At 35.2% G+C, this 13,965-nt stretch overlaps 2 protein-coding genes across 16 annotated transcripts; both read left to right on the top strand.

Moving 5' to 3' along the window:
• The first annotated feature begins 1,159 nt into the window (after positions 1-1,159).
• Positions 1,160-3,369, top strand: LOC120112221 (putative indole-3-pyruvate monooxygenase YUCCA10). Its single transcript, XM_039131083.3, has 4 exons — positions 1,160-2,291; positions 2,575-2,808; positions 2,966-3,088; positions 3,187-3,369. Exons 1-4 carry the CDS (start codon positions 1,683-1,685, stop codon positions 3,367-3,369), a joined length of 1,149 nt encoding a protein of 382 aa, XP_038987011.3. The 5' UTR covers positions 1,160-1,682.
• A 3,252-nt stretch (positions 3,370-6,621) lies between these two features.
• LOC113461300 (uncharacterized) lies at positions 6,622-12,840 on the top strand. 15 transcript variants are annotated; one of them, XR_016398222.1, is made up of 10 exons: positions 6,636-6,859; positions 7,432-7,600; positions 8,743-8,907; positions 9,618-10,900; positions 10,978-11,393; positions 11,592-11,662; positions 11,746-11,866; positions 11,963-12,000; positions 12,066-12,404; positions 12,502-12,840. XR_016398222.1 is itself a non-coding variant. In XM_089926965.1 (10 exons), the coding sequence occupies exons 3-6, from the start codon at positions 8,804-8,806 to the stop codon at positions 10,882-10,884; spliced, it is 423 nt and encodes a 140-aa protein (XP_089783091.1). In that variant the 5' UTR covers positions 6,636-6,859; positions 7,432-7,600; positions 8,743-8,803; the 3' UTR covers positions 10,885-10,900; positions 10,978-11,062; positions 11,134-11,393; positions 11,592-11,662; positions 11,746-11,866. The 15 variants fall into 15 exon arrangements, 4 of the variants coding, with proteins under 4 accessions (XP_089783091.1, XP_089783090.1, XP_089783089.1 ...); XM_089926965.1 differs by lacking the exons at positions 11,963-12,000; positions 12,066-12,404; positions 12,502-12,840 and adding an exon at positions 9,365-9,474 and having other exon boundaries at positions 9,618-9,796; positions 10,855-10,900; positions 10,978-11,062; positions 11,134-11,393; XR_016398223.1 differs by lacking the exon at positions 7,432-7,600 and adding an exon at positions 9,365-9,474 and having other exon boundaries at positions 6,622-6,859; positions 12,066-12,840.
• The last annotated feature ends 1,125 nt before the right edge of the window (positions 12,841-13,965 follow it).

Below are 13,965 nucleotides of genomic sequence, written 5' to 3'. Positions count from 1 at the left end.
TAGCTGGGGAAGAACAAGCAGCATTTTTTTAGACTTATATATATATATATATATATATATATATATATATATATATATATATATATATATCTATCTAAACATATAAAATTATATAAATATTTTTATAAAATTAATATTTGTTCGTACCATCTAATGATGTTAAAAAATAAATGGCTTAAAACTAAAATAACTGAAATACCTTTATGGGTAGTATGCAAAAAAAAAAAGTTATAAAAGTATACATGCAAATAGCAACTTTATAAGGATATTCAAACAATTTCTTATTTAGAAGTGTAGACATTCGAAAAATCTATTAAGAAAAAGATCAAACCTCTACTGGAACTTACTATTTTTTTATGATTCAAATGGGTCTACAAGTCAAAAAAAGATTGAGCCACATTGTTGAATTTTTTTTTTTAGATCATAACTTGGTCAAGTTGAAATATTAGATAATTATTTTGGTAATGCTATTTTTCATTTGATTTTGATATAATTATTATTATTAAATCTATAACATCTATATATTCTTCATTATTTTTTAAAAAAATAAATCATATCAAATTTAAATTAATTATAGATTGTTAGATTAGTAAAATATTTTTTAGTGATTTGTAAATGTTGAGTAAGTGTTTGTTTTTTAGGCGATAATGTTGTAAAAGCAATATGTTTTTATAAAAGAATGTTTACATGTTGCCTTCATCTTGATTCATCTTTTTTGGGACATCATTACCCAATCCTTGTGTTTTTTGACAAAACGAGGTAGAATTTCCTACCGGATAGGTGATCCCTAGCTACAAACCCAGCATTTTTTGTGTCACAATAGCTCCCTTTACGCTGTTTCCTCTCCCCCACCCCCTCCCCCTCCAAAAAGTGTCATATGCCATATTTCTAAAACGTATAGTTGTAGTTTCTTTCCATATTTATCTTATTAATTTGTTTTATGATAAATGCAGATCCAATATCATACAAGATAGGATTCTTTGAAGATAAAGATCAGTGTGTGTGTGTTTTTTTTTTTTTTGAGGATAAAGATCAGTGTACCCAAGGATGAGTTCATCCGGTAATTGGATATCTATTGAGCACATTTCAAGCTGAGCCTTGTTTACGGCACTATTGCTAATTCTGCTAATTATGATAAATATAATGAAATTTGGTAATTCACAAGCATATCTCAAGGTTTTGCAACAACGGTTTATTTCAATCATCCATTTGCTTAGCAACCTGAGATTCGAATTCAATTAAGTATGCATAATTATAGTGCATGCGTGTCCCCCTACCTTTTTTAAAAAGGGATTTGGTCATTACAAAGGTTGAAAATTAGAAAGTTCCACTTTTGCTAGTTTTGGTGGAATTATTGCAAATCTTATCCACATACAAAATAGAGATGGATATTGACCCGTCATACCAAGTGCATGTATATAAGCAGAAGGCCATGATAGGGAAGCAAGCTCAAAATAAGGATCCATTAGAGTTATATTCGGGAGATCATTACTAGATTTAGTGAAATAATAGCAAATATTAAACTATTTCAAAAACAAAAAGGGATATTGGTGCATGTATATAAGCAGGAGGATGTAATGGGGTCGGCAAGTGGGATAATTGGAGGTAAAAGTCCTTTAGGGTGACATTCGCGATACCATACTTGTAGCCAATTTGAAGCCTTTGATCTCATCAAGGTTACAATGAAGAAGGAGGTGCTGATCGTGGGAGCTGGTCCATCAGGCCTTGCCACTGCTGCATGTCTAAACATGTTCTCCATTCCAAACATCATACTAGAGAAAGAGGATTGCAGTGCTTCTCTTTGGAGAAAGAGGGCATATGATCGTCTGAAGCTTCACCTTGCCAAGCAATTTTGTGAGCTGCCGCACATGCCTTACCCTAGCACGTTCCCAACCTTCATACCCAAGGATCAATTCATCCAGTACCTAGATAACTATCAAGCACGTTTCAAGCCGAATATTGTATATTGCACTGTTGTTGATTCTGCTAATTATGACAAATACAAAGGAACATGGAGCATAATGGCTTGTGACAAGGTCACAGGGGAGGTCAAAGAGTACACGGCAAAGTTCCTGGTCGTGGCCACCGGAGAGAATGATGAAGGGATGATACCGGATATCCCGGGTTTGAAGACCTTCTCTGGGGAGGTCGTCCACTCTTCTTTTTACAAGTCGGGGGCTGCTTACACTGGCAAGAATGTTCTAGTTGTTGGAAGCGGTAACTCAGGCATGGAGATTGCTTATGATCTCTCAAACTTTGGAGCAAAAACCGCCATCACCATCCAAAGCCCGGTAACTAGATTTACCTTGAAACATGCTCTACATTAGTATTACAATTAGCTTTATAGGGGTTTGTATGTTTTATAAAAGTAGTTGTATCCAATATTTCATACTTGCAAATATAATCAATATCATGCTAGAAATACACAACAGGTTGGATTTGTTGTATTTTTAAACACCATATGCCTCTTATAAAAGTACGGTGCAACTAAGGATAATCCATAGGTGTTGTATTTTATTAGTTAGAACATATTTGTCTAGTAGATGTAATTTTGCTTTTGGGCTCTTGTAACAGTTCCATGTGATGACCAAGGAGTTGATATACATGGGGATGGTTTTAGTAAAATACCTCAATGTTCGTTTGGTGGACACCTTACTTCTTATGCTTAGCAATCTTAAATACGGAGATTTGTCTAAATATGGGATTACAAGGCCAAAACTAGGCCCTCTCTCTCTTAAGATTGCGACCGGTAGATCATCAGTTATTGATGTTGGTACTGTAGCAAAGATCAAAAGTGGTGAGATTCAGGTAACTATTTTATTTTTCTTGACTAGCCAAAATCCCAAATTATTTATGCTATTTTACTTTCAATTAATTTCTTCATAATATCATGCAAGGGATAGGCCAAGTAATTTGTATGTGTCTGATTTTGATAACGTTTGTTTTGCATGTGTTTATTGAATAGGTTGTCAAAGGGCTATCAAGCATACAAGGCAATGAGGTACTTTTTACCGATGACAAGTCATATCAGTTCGATGCAATAGTTTTTGCAACCGGCTATCAAAGCAAAGTAAAAAGTTGGTTAAAGGTATAAGGAAGTTTTCAATTGATTTTTAATCCTTGGATGTAATTCTTTTCATTTAACTTACTTGGGCTATAGTTCACAAAACTAATATATGGATGTAGGATGATTTTGGTCTCCTTGGCCAAGATGGGTTTCCTGTAGCAAAATTTCCAAACCATTGGAAGGGAGAAAATGGGCTATACTTTGCAGGGTTTGCCAGAAGCGGATTGGCCGGAATCTCCATGGATGCAGAAAACATTGCTAATGATATAAAGATGGCTTACGATTGTTGTGAATCAGCTTAGTCCCTTCAACATAGAAGCGAAATGACGTACCCACAACTTGTGTCTCATATGATGATGATGATTATCAGTATCTCCATAATTATTATTATCATCATCATTGTTATTATTGTTGCTGTTGTTTCAATTGTTACTGCTATCATATATAGCTTGAAGGACCTATATAAAAATAATTTGGGATTTGCTTCGATGCACTTTTTTTGTTTCAAATTCCTTCATTCATATAAAGAGGGGTAAAGAAGAGAATTTATACGTTAATTGGTTTAGTAGGTTACCAATTAAGAATTTTTCAAACCAAAAAATCCTTCAATATATGATCTACCCATTGTTCTAGAGCTATAGGATGATGTTGATGATTGAGCACTATCATCATCATCATTGTTTTAGTTGTTGTTGCTGCTATTGCTGTTGTATATAGCTTGAATGGCATCTATAAATATAAATTAGAATTTGCTTCATTTTTTATTTCAATTTCCCCATTCATTTAAAGAAGGGTAAAAAAGAAAATTTATATTAACCCATTTAATAGGTTACCAATTTTAAGAATTTTTAAATAAAAAAACTTTAGATATCAGAGAACGAGAGGAGAGAGAGAGATTAATATTTGTTTTTATGTAAGAAAGAGAAAGAGAGAGATTGTGTACATAGAAATGGGGTAATGGAGACAGAGAGGCGGTGAATCAGGCAAATGTATGCCAGAGTGCTATGAGGAGTTCTAACCAGTACTTATAGGGACAAAAAGAGTTTAATCGACCACATTATATAAGATTTAGAATTTGAATCCTACATATATATATATATATATATATATATATATATATATTGATCCAGGGAGATAGAAAATTAATTAGAAAGAATGACTTGATGTGTTTTATTGTATTTATGCTGTATATATATAATGTATAATCTAATATAATTCAAATTTCATAATTTTTGGGATAGCAAGATATACAAGTTTCTTGATATTGAGAATATTCATATAGTATGTATAATAATGAAAGTCAATAATAAGGAATTTTATGATTATATTGAGTATAATATGGAATTGGATTCCAATAATAGTCCAGATAGTCTAAAAATAAAAATGTATCTCAATGATTGTCCATGACTGTCGGGTGCATTGACATGGTAATTGATCCTGCATTGACATGGCTTTGCCAAAGGCCAATACAATTTACTTAGGCTTGGGCACAAAACCTGAAAAGACATACTAGAAAAATAAAAAAGGGCAACCGAGAAAAGTCACACAAGACGAATTAAAGAACAAATCGACAAAAACCATATCCCAGTTAAAAAAAAAGGCGATTTTTAACAGATATAACAGTCCAAAGAAGAACAATTGAAAGACAGGAAAAGAATCTCAACAGACAAAAAAGACACAAAAAAGGCACATTTTTATTCCAGATCTCGATACCAGAATCAAAAGAACCGCTTTCCCAGTGCAAACCTCTCCAAATCACCATAAAAAAGAGACCAGAGAACTCCCATTCTCCACAGTACATGGCAGAGGCGAGCGGCGAGAGAGGCGACCTTCTCCGCAGTGGCGAGCTCCTTCTCGTAGCAGGCGGAGGAGGCCACGGAAGCCACGAGAGATCGAGGTCGAGCTCTCCTCCGGAAATGGAGATTAAAGGAGAGGAGGAGAGAAGAAGCGAAGAGCAGGAGGGAAGAAGATGAGGTGATCAGTGGGGTTGGGGACCGAAGGGGAGGTGGGGGAGAGACAAGGAGCGGAGGAGGGGTTTATCGAGGACAGAGGCTATGCCATCCTCTGGTATTGTTGGTTTCATAGGTCTTTTAACTCTTGTTTTTTTTTTTTTTTTTAGGCTAGACTCTGCAAAAACTCTTGTTCCATTTATCTTAATTTTGCATGACACTTTTTTAGGCCACGACGATTGATGCTGCTGTGGGGACTGTCGCACGGACACAATTAGCTCGTGGCTCTGCCATAGTTTCGGACGGACAAGTAGTATTTTTTTTACTTTATATATATATATTTGTAAATATATAAAGTTATATAAATATTTTTATAAAATTAATATTTGTACATTTGTTAAAAAAATAAATGGTTTAAAACTAAAAGGACTGAAATATCCTTATGGATAGATATGCAATAAAACGTTATAAGAGTATATACGGAAATAGCAACTTTACAAAGATATTCATATAATTTCTTATATATAGAAGGGTATATATTTGAAAAATCTATTAAGAAAAGATTAAAATTTTGCTGGAACTTACTAATTTTTTTATGATTCAGTTGAATCAACAAATTAAAAAAGAAGATTGAGCCACATTATCGATTTTTTTTATAGATCATAACTCGGTCAAGTTGAAATATTAGATGATTATTTTGGTAATACTATTTTTCATTTAATTTTGATATAATTATCATTATTAAATTTACGACATCTATATATTCTTTTTTTTTAAAATTAAATCATATTAAATTTAAATTAATTATAAATGCTTAGATTAGTAAATATTTTTTAGTGATTTATAAATGTTGAATTATTATTATTTTTAGGCGAAAATTTCATCAAAGCAATATGATTCATTCCATAAGAGTTGAAATTAATATGAGATCATGTGACACGAGAATATTAATCTTTTCTTGCCATCTTTTTTTATTAAGAAAAACTAAATTATCTTTACTGAATTTTGATCATTTTTATTGAGTTTTTTAAATGTATACCCTTCTAAATATGCGTAATTACATGAATATCCTTCTAAAGTTGCTATTTGCACATATATCATTTTAAAGCTTTTTTTTGCGCCTCTATGTGTAAAGGTATTTCATTTTTTCAAATTTAAATTGGTTATTTTTTAACGATGTTAGATGATATGCGTACGCGGCCAATCATGCAGGAAGTATGCTGTGGATAATTGAGAGAGAGTTGTAGAGAGCATTTCGGAACATTTTATTTTTTGATTTTATTAAATGTGTTCGTACATGTGTAATATGAACTGTTCGCTTAAAAAAAAAAAAAAAAAAAAAAACCAGTAGGCAGCATGAACCACCACCGGATCATTATCCTTCTCCCCATCCGTAAATTATGCCACGTTACGTTCGCCACACTGTACCCCAATTCCTTAAAATTTCTGATCCGCACACCCTCCGTATCCCACGTTAAGAGAGCTCATGATGAAGGCACACCACATGGACGGTGATCCCTAAGGGCTTACACAAGTCCTACAGCCTATATCAAACTCACACGCTAGCGAGTCTTTTATTGCCCCTCGCAAGCTCGCCCCGCCCATTCGCCGCGTATCATATAAATCATCCCACCCCCCTTCCCCACTCCGTTCAAATCTTCTCTCGTATGTATCCCCTCCGAAACCCCTCATTCCCCTCCCACTCCATTCAAATCTTCTCTCCTCCTTTATTTCTATATATAAATCCTCTCCGCTCTCCCTTCTCTTCTCCGTCGGGAGCTCCCTCTAGAGAAAGATAAGGAGAAGGCAAAGAGGAGGAGGCCAAGAAGCGGAGGAGAAAGAAGTAGGCCTCTCCCTTTCTTTCTATTTTCGGTATGAAAGCTTGGATTTCAAGAACTTTCCTTTTTTTTCTTCTTCTAAGTTCGAGTCCGATAATTTCTCACCTGGTTGATGGTTAATTTCGGAATCAAGAGTCTTTTTTTGCTTAGTGGTTTAATCCGAATCGAAGTTTTGTTATGATTGATGGTTTTCTTGAGATAAGGAGTTTTCTTGGTGTATTTCATGCATTCTAGTCTCTTTCTTGAAAGAATTCTCCATATCCACTGTTTCATGATGGATATTCTTGTTTTTTATAGAAAATTACAGATATTTTTTTCTTCGCCGGACCGCCCTACTTCTCTTTCTTTCTCGGATTCTATTTCCTTTTTTCTCTTATTTTTTTCGGTTTTTGACATTGATAGCCGTCGTCTTCTGGGTGATTGGAGAGACGATCATGGCCGCTAGATTAGATCGCCGTTATATCTCGTTCGTCCGATCTTGATCGGATGGCTGTCGTTAGTCAGTCCATAGCTCTCGCCCTGTTATTATCTCGTTCTGTTTTTTTTTTTTTTTGATCTTTTTGCTCTTCGGGAACAGAATAATCTAACGTGGGGCCCGTCCCCTCGACGTCAAACGCATAAAAATTTCTATACGGACTCGCCTCTACCGTCCATGGCGTCCGACGTGGAAAACAGAACGGCGGATCGGAGACCGCACGGAAATTTAATACGCGCATTTAGAAATTGTTTATCGGCGAGCGCCTCAGGTTAATCCCTCAACAATTACAACTTTTTCCTGTTTAGGGATTAAGAAAGAATTCTGGTGTTATCCATCTGCTTGTTTTGGTGTTAAATCGGGTTAAATTTTACAGAGCAGGCCCATTCCACTGTCTGCATGGCCCACTACCACCTCAACCATTTTTTTTTTTAAAAAAAAGAAACTTGAAAATGAACCAATTCTTTGTTGTTTTAAAAGCCATTTGAAAATCTTGATTGTAGGTGCATCCATGATTAATGTGATAATTGATTATGTGGAATATAGAATTATCTATGATTCAATATAAACAGAGATTTAGAATATGACTTGATTGGTCATATAATGGATACTACGTGTCTTCTTAGTTAGAAATTTCATATTCGGTATTCAAATAAAAAAGCCATGCTGTTGATCATGATATTTCCACCTTAAATGCACATGAACCAAAATTTAGTAGCTATTGATTCTTCTTAACTACAAATCATGTGCAATTACTATACATGTCCTTAAATTTTTGTTTATTACCAGTTGATGCATAAGTGAAGTAACATCATTTTACCTTTTTTGACAATCTAGTATGATGTATATTGTGATCAATTGTATGAACTCTCAATTTTGAATGGCCCATAGTGTTATGCACATTGATAGGTCTCAAGGTCATTATAGGATTTAACTCATCTATTTGCCAAGATTATTGAGTTATAGACAATAGATACAAAAATTTATATGTCGAAGAGATTCATAACACTTTATTAAATTAAACACTTTGAGCTATTTCTTTCAAAAACCTTGATGATATATATATATAGCTAATTTATCTTTCTTCTATGCTTGATGGAGAATGGCAGGTATTTATATTCATTCTCCATGACTTCCTTGCGTGGTACTTTCATTGTATATCTCACATCCCATTTTTCATCCAGAAACACTTATTTAAAAATAGCAGTTTTTATGCTACACTTTACGTGATTGACAGCATATGCAGTTTATATTCTTTTTCGTGACATGCTATTAGCCGGTATAAAAAGTTGGTGTAAACTTAAAATCTCCCCCATCTCAGCATCTCTTTGATGTTTTATTATCTAGTTTCTTAAAAGAGATATTTTACTTGGCATTTTAATTTGTTTTTTTTCCCTGTTTGTTTCCATTAAGGCTGTACAGAGAGAAAGAGAAGAAAAAATTGCCAAGTTTTCGAGAGATTTCCTTAACCTATATGTTCATGGTGACAAGGAGGGATTCTTTCATCGTGCAGAAGCTGAAGCAAAGCGACTTTCTAACACTGGTTGTTGTCCCAACCTTTATAACAGACATAAAATGGTAATGATTTTCTGTTTGATTGGATTTATGTTCTTGTTATCTTGCTATATATACTACTATCTGGAGCTCTTTACCAAATCAAGACCACAGATTCAGCCTTTCTTTTTTAAACCAACAACCTTTCATCTACTCTTAACCATTTTCATCTGGGCTCGGTACTGTCATTAGATGGATCTGTTCAGAAGAAAATTGATGTCAACATGTCTAATTGTATATTTCAGTCTTGGTCTCGATTTTGTGCTTATTTGAGTAGAATTTTAGAAGGCTGAGCCTTTTTCCCCAATAGTATTAACCATGACCCAATGCAAGCCCTAGTTCTAAGTTCTATGTTGCTCCTTCATATTTTAAATAATTCATACTCATGTCACCCATATTGCATGTGGACAAGTGATATGTATATAGTCTGAAATGATGGACATATGCTTCAATTTTTTTCTTCCTTGTGTTGCAAATACAGCTTTTGGAGTAAATATTCTACACACCATTGGCTATGTGTATGCAAGACAAGCCGCAAAAGAGCTTGGGAAGAATGTCTTGTATCTAGGGGTGCCATTTTTGACAGAATGGGTGCGAACCAAATGCCATTTTTGGAAATCACAAATTACTGCAGCAAAAGTTTTACTTTGAAGTGTTTTGTCTTGGAAAGCTGTTATAACTTTGGACCGTATTCCTACTTATTTGACTGGTATGCTGGAAAAAAAATGGCCCAGGTGCTTTGCAATTGTTGCAACTGCAAGAAGACATCTGCTGCCAAATCAACAAAGTTGGTTCTGGTACTGAAAAGGATGTTGAGTTACATGTCCGGATGAACAAGGGCTTGCTGATGAACTCGCTATGGAAACTGAATGCAGTAGATATTGAAGTAACACTTTTACATGTATGCCAAATGGTATGTTGTAGGGATTTGTTGACTTATGTATGCCTTATAATATAGTCATGAAATAGAATTATACAGCTGGCATATGAATTTAAAGTTTCCTACTTTTATGCCGAGTTAATGTATGGCCAGAAATTCATCAACTTAACAGCTTGGCTTATAAACTGAGTGATAGGTAGCATGAAAATCACTAATCTCAAAATATATCCTTAGTGGAGCATGCACTTAGATGCCATCTAATATCAAAAAAATCTTCTTGAATTTATTTTTATTCTTTAAAGATTGAAAATTTCTCTCACTTTTCATGCTGCTACAATCATCAGCTCATACCTACCAACATCATTATCAAAAATATTGGAGAAGCAATCATCGTAACATTGGCCTTGGTATTGAAAAACAAGCCTGCATGTCAGGCCACTGTTCACCTTAAGTTTATATTGTTAATATACGTGTATAGCTTCCACTTAATCATTTATATATTGTTGCTAATGATGCGCCGGAAAGCTACTAGTTGTGTTTGGCTTGGTCCACATGTGGCCTTATTTTGATCCCGAGTATGAAAGTCTTGCCCAACTTATGAATCTTGCAAGGCCTTCTCTCTCTCAACACCATGGCGCTGGGCACTCACACCCCAGAATGAGACAAAGACCGAAGAGGCTAAGACTGCAGCTAAGTGAAACTTTTCTTTCAAATCTAATTGGTATGTGGAGAGTACTTGTATTAGCCAAAGAAGAAGGGATATATGTCTTGATTACAGAATATGTTGAGGGTTGTCCATGATACTGGATCAGCCTTGCCCCAAATGATCTAAGCCAGCCTTGTGCGGTACCACAGACATATCTTATAGTATGATACCAATATAAGTCAATGATTAGCAAATGGCTTCACAGGGGCAAGGTGGATAACATATATCACTTCCACATATAATGGCATGGTCCACTTTGTCAACGTTCATAGTTTTATTATTTCTCTCGTTTTTTTTTGTGTGTGTGCATGTATGCGCGCATGCATGTTTGCGAGTATTGCATTTGCATATCTAGTAATCTCGTTTTATTACTTGGTTCTTGTAGAGCATGTATAGACAATACTGCCTGCAGTGACTGCACACTGGTTAAGGTAAGCATTATTTAATATTTCCATTCTTTATGAAACAAAGCTAATGCAAAGATGTCTCTGATGCTCATCTATTGAAGTCTGCCACCCATGTTGGCATCATCCTTTCGATGGATCACCTGAATTCCATGAAAGTGGCTTCTAGGCGCTAATTTTCCTATAAATGTAAGTTTACATGGCGAATACTTATCTGTTGGCTCAAATTCTCAAATCTTTTCCTTTTGGAAGTGGTGCAGGTACCGAGCGACCTGGACCCTAGTGAATGTTAGGAGAGAAATGTGGAATTCCCACCATAATATACTGTTTCAATTATGGAACATTTTAGGAGAGAAACAGAAACCTCTTGAAAAATATGCTGGAGAAAGGACCATTGCCTGGCTTGATAAAGTAAGAAACTCAAATGACTCACTGTCAACTTCAAAAATTCATCTCAACATGCAACGGGTAATGCAAAACAATGCTGCTGTTTTTCGAACTCAAGAAACACTAGGAGAAGGTAAGCTGAAGTAAAATTAAGTTTTTGTTTCCTTTCAGGTTTTGCTGTGTAATTTTCCTCATTGTTTATGGGATCTCTGTCATTATGATGATGATATATTTCTACCCATATGAGCATTAGTAGTTACTAGAGGAGTGACTGACATTTTCTTCTGGTGAATTTGGTGGGCTGCTTACAGTTTTCTGAATTTCATTTTAGGTTGTCAGTTAATTGACAAAGCATGGGAGAGTTTTGATGATGTCAAAAATTTGTGATCGGAGTTTGATATGGTAGTTTTTTAATTCATGCTGTCAGTGATGTCTTTTCATTGTTTCCAATTACTTAGGTATCTAATTACTTGGTATGGTTGCAGGAATTCTGAATTAATATAAACAGTAGAGCTGGAAAATCTTCTAATAAATGCATGTATAACTACGCACTCAGCTGAGGCAAGGAAGGAGAGTAGAGGAGCTCATGCTCGTGAAGATTTTACGGTCAGATTTACTTTCTGCAGGGAATAAAAACTTATCACTTCTTTCCCTTCCTGATTAATTTCTTTGACATGGTGCTTCTACATTCCTTTTCTGCAGAAAAGAGATGATGAGAACTGGTTGAAACATTCACTAGGGTCAGTATCTATTATCTCCTATCTGACATTAGCATCTCCAAAGCTTACATTGCTTCCGATGGCAGATGGTTGGTGCACCGTAGGCTCAAAAAGGCACTCTGGTCGCTATATCGAAAACATCCCTTTCCTCGAATATTCAGGCCTCTCCCTATGGCCCCAGCCTGCCCCACCCCGCCGCCACTTCTTTGGACCCTAATATCAATGGGTAATAGATTCTAGGGGCATGGCGGCGGCGGTAGAACAGTCCATGCAGAGCCATTTGCAGAAATGGTTCTGACAACTGATTGGATTGCATAATTTGCTTTTTCTTTGCTTTTGGTTGTGGGCTGAATGCAGCGTTCCATGTGACGGATCGGCTAGAAAGAAAAACAAATGGATTGAAGACCATGGAGTACATTCAGAAGGTATGGCACTGCCCTCATTTTTCTTTTCTTTTGTTTTCTTTTTTCCTATCAATTGATATTACCACAGTTGACGGCATAAGATATATGTTTCTTTTAGCTGCTGTAGCGGATAGAGAGCCTAGATTGATATACTTATTGAAGTAATTAAGTGGGTTCCTTGGAGATCTTGAGGGCCTTTAGGACATAAGTGACCAAGGTAATAACAGTTTTGTTTTTATCACATGGTATTTGGTTTTAGTGATTGTCTTGGTGAATTTTGTCATCAAATATATGGAAAGGAACATGAGGTGCGCGGCCTTAACAGAGTAGTAGCCTTGTGGCCTCTCACTTTGTGTCGAGGATTGGCAGAAAATACATATTCTTGCTTAGAGAACTTTTCTGTTAGAAACTTTGATGTCTTGATTATTTCAGTAAATTATATATAGCTTTTTTAGCAGTCTGTCATGACTAATTTAATGAACCAAAGAGATAGCAACTCAATGGCCGACTCCTGATACAGTTGGGTCACTTCTCAGTGGTAATTATTGAATAGATGGTTATAGCACTTATCCGGTAGAACAAAATCTCCAAATGGCCCCAGAATGCCAGAATCACCATCTCACACCTTACCTATAAGTTCATTTCCTATTAAGTATTTAAGCTCTAGATGCAATTTTGAAGCGGTAGTCCTAATACTAATAAAGCAGAGGACCTAACTAAAAAGAAACAAGCTGTCTGTCTTGATGCAATACATTCAGTTGGAATTTAGCTTCCACCTTGATGTTGTGTCAGTGGATATTGTATAATCAATCAACATTGAAGGATAAAAGGTTCTTGATATTAACATATAACATTTGGAACATAAAAAAAAAAGGAGAAAAGAGGATAACCACAATATGATATGTAACCCAGTAAACTAAAGCTAAAACTATACCTATTAAATCTTGAACTACATACCCAGTTAAATTTAATATGTTGATCTGCTATACTATTTTATTGATCTCGTTCTCTCTTTGCTGTGTTCCCTTTAAAATTGTAATAAATTTATTAATACTCATTTTTAAGTCGAGGTATATTAAATAGACCAAAAGGTGATGTGGCACTAATTATGTTGGGAATGATACTTTGAATTGTTTACCGTGCCAGCCCAAACCGATTGATAGGAGACATACCATCCATATTGATTCGGTATTAGTTCTCTGAAAACATCCAAGCTCTTTATAAGTCTACTGTAAACAACTGGTCATAAGTTTGGAGTTAATTCTGCTTGTTTGGATATCTCTTGCTTCACGTCATCACATCTGTGCCAATATTATGATTGTTTTCTTTGGCATGAAAAAACATGCAAGGACCGCCAAACAGACATTTTCATTAAATTAACTGGCTTCAGATGTTATATCTGAGATAAAAATTGATAGGTAGACCTTTTTTCAACTATACATACTGCTGATACATTGGCATCTTTAAATCTAATAGAAATGTTACAAAACAAAAGAAACAGGCTTCAATCAGAGAATGAAAACAATTGGCAGTCGACTGAAATTGACTTGTGTCAAAACTGTACGGTGTTGAAGTTAAAAGA

Source organism: Phoenix dactylifera, chromosome 13 (genome assembly GCF_051530095.1).
Source record: "Phoenix dactylifera cultivar Ajwa chromosome 13, Ajwa_hap1_PhDact_Kaust_v1.1, whole genome shotgun sequence".
In the NCBI taxonomy this organism is placed as follows: Eukaryota; Viridiplantae; Streptophyta; class Magnoliopsida; order Arecales; family Arecaceae; genus Phoenix; species Phoenix dactylifera.
This window is presented reverse-complemented; position numbering and strand designations above follow the sequence as displayed.

Coding starts and splice junctions, on each gene's coding strand:
- LOC120112221 (XM_039131083.3), top strand. CDS start 1,683: ATGAAGAAGGAGGTGCTGATCGTGGGAGCTGGTCCATCAGGCCTTGCC. Junction 2,292..2,574: donor CCATCACCATCCAAAGCCCG/GTAACTAGATTT, acceptor CTCTTGTAACAG/TTCCATGTGATGACCAAGGA. Junction 3,089..3,186: donor AAGTAAAAAGTTGGTTAAAG/GTATAAGGAAGT, acceptor ATATGGATGTAG/GATGATTTTGGTCTCCTTGG.
- LOC113461300 (XM_089926964.1), top strand. CDS start 8,804: ATGTTCATGGTGACAAGGAGGGATTCTTTCATCGTGCAGAAGCTGAAG. Junction 8,908..9,364: donor TTTATAACAGACATAAAATG/GTAATGATTTTC, acceptor TTGCAAATACAG/CTTTTGGAGTAAATATTCTA. Junction 9,797..10,854: donor TTTTACATGTATGCCAAATG/GTATGTTGTAGG, acceptor TGGTTCTTGTAG/AGCATGTATAGACAATACTG.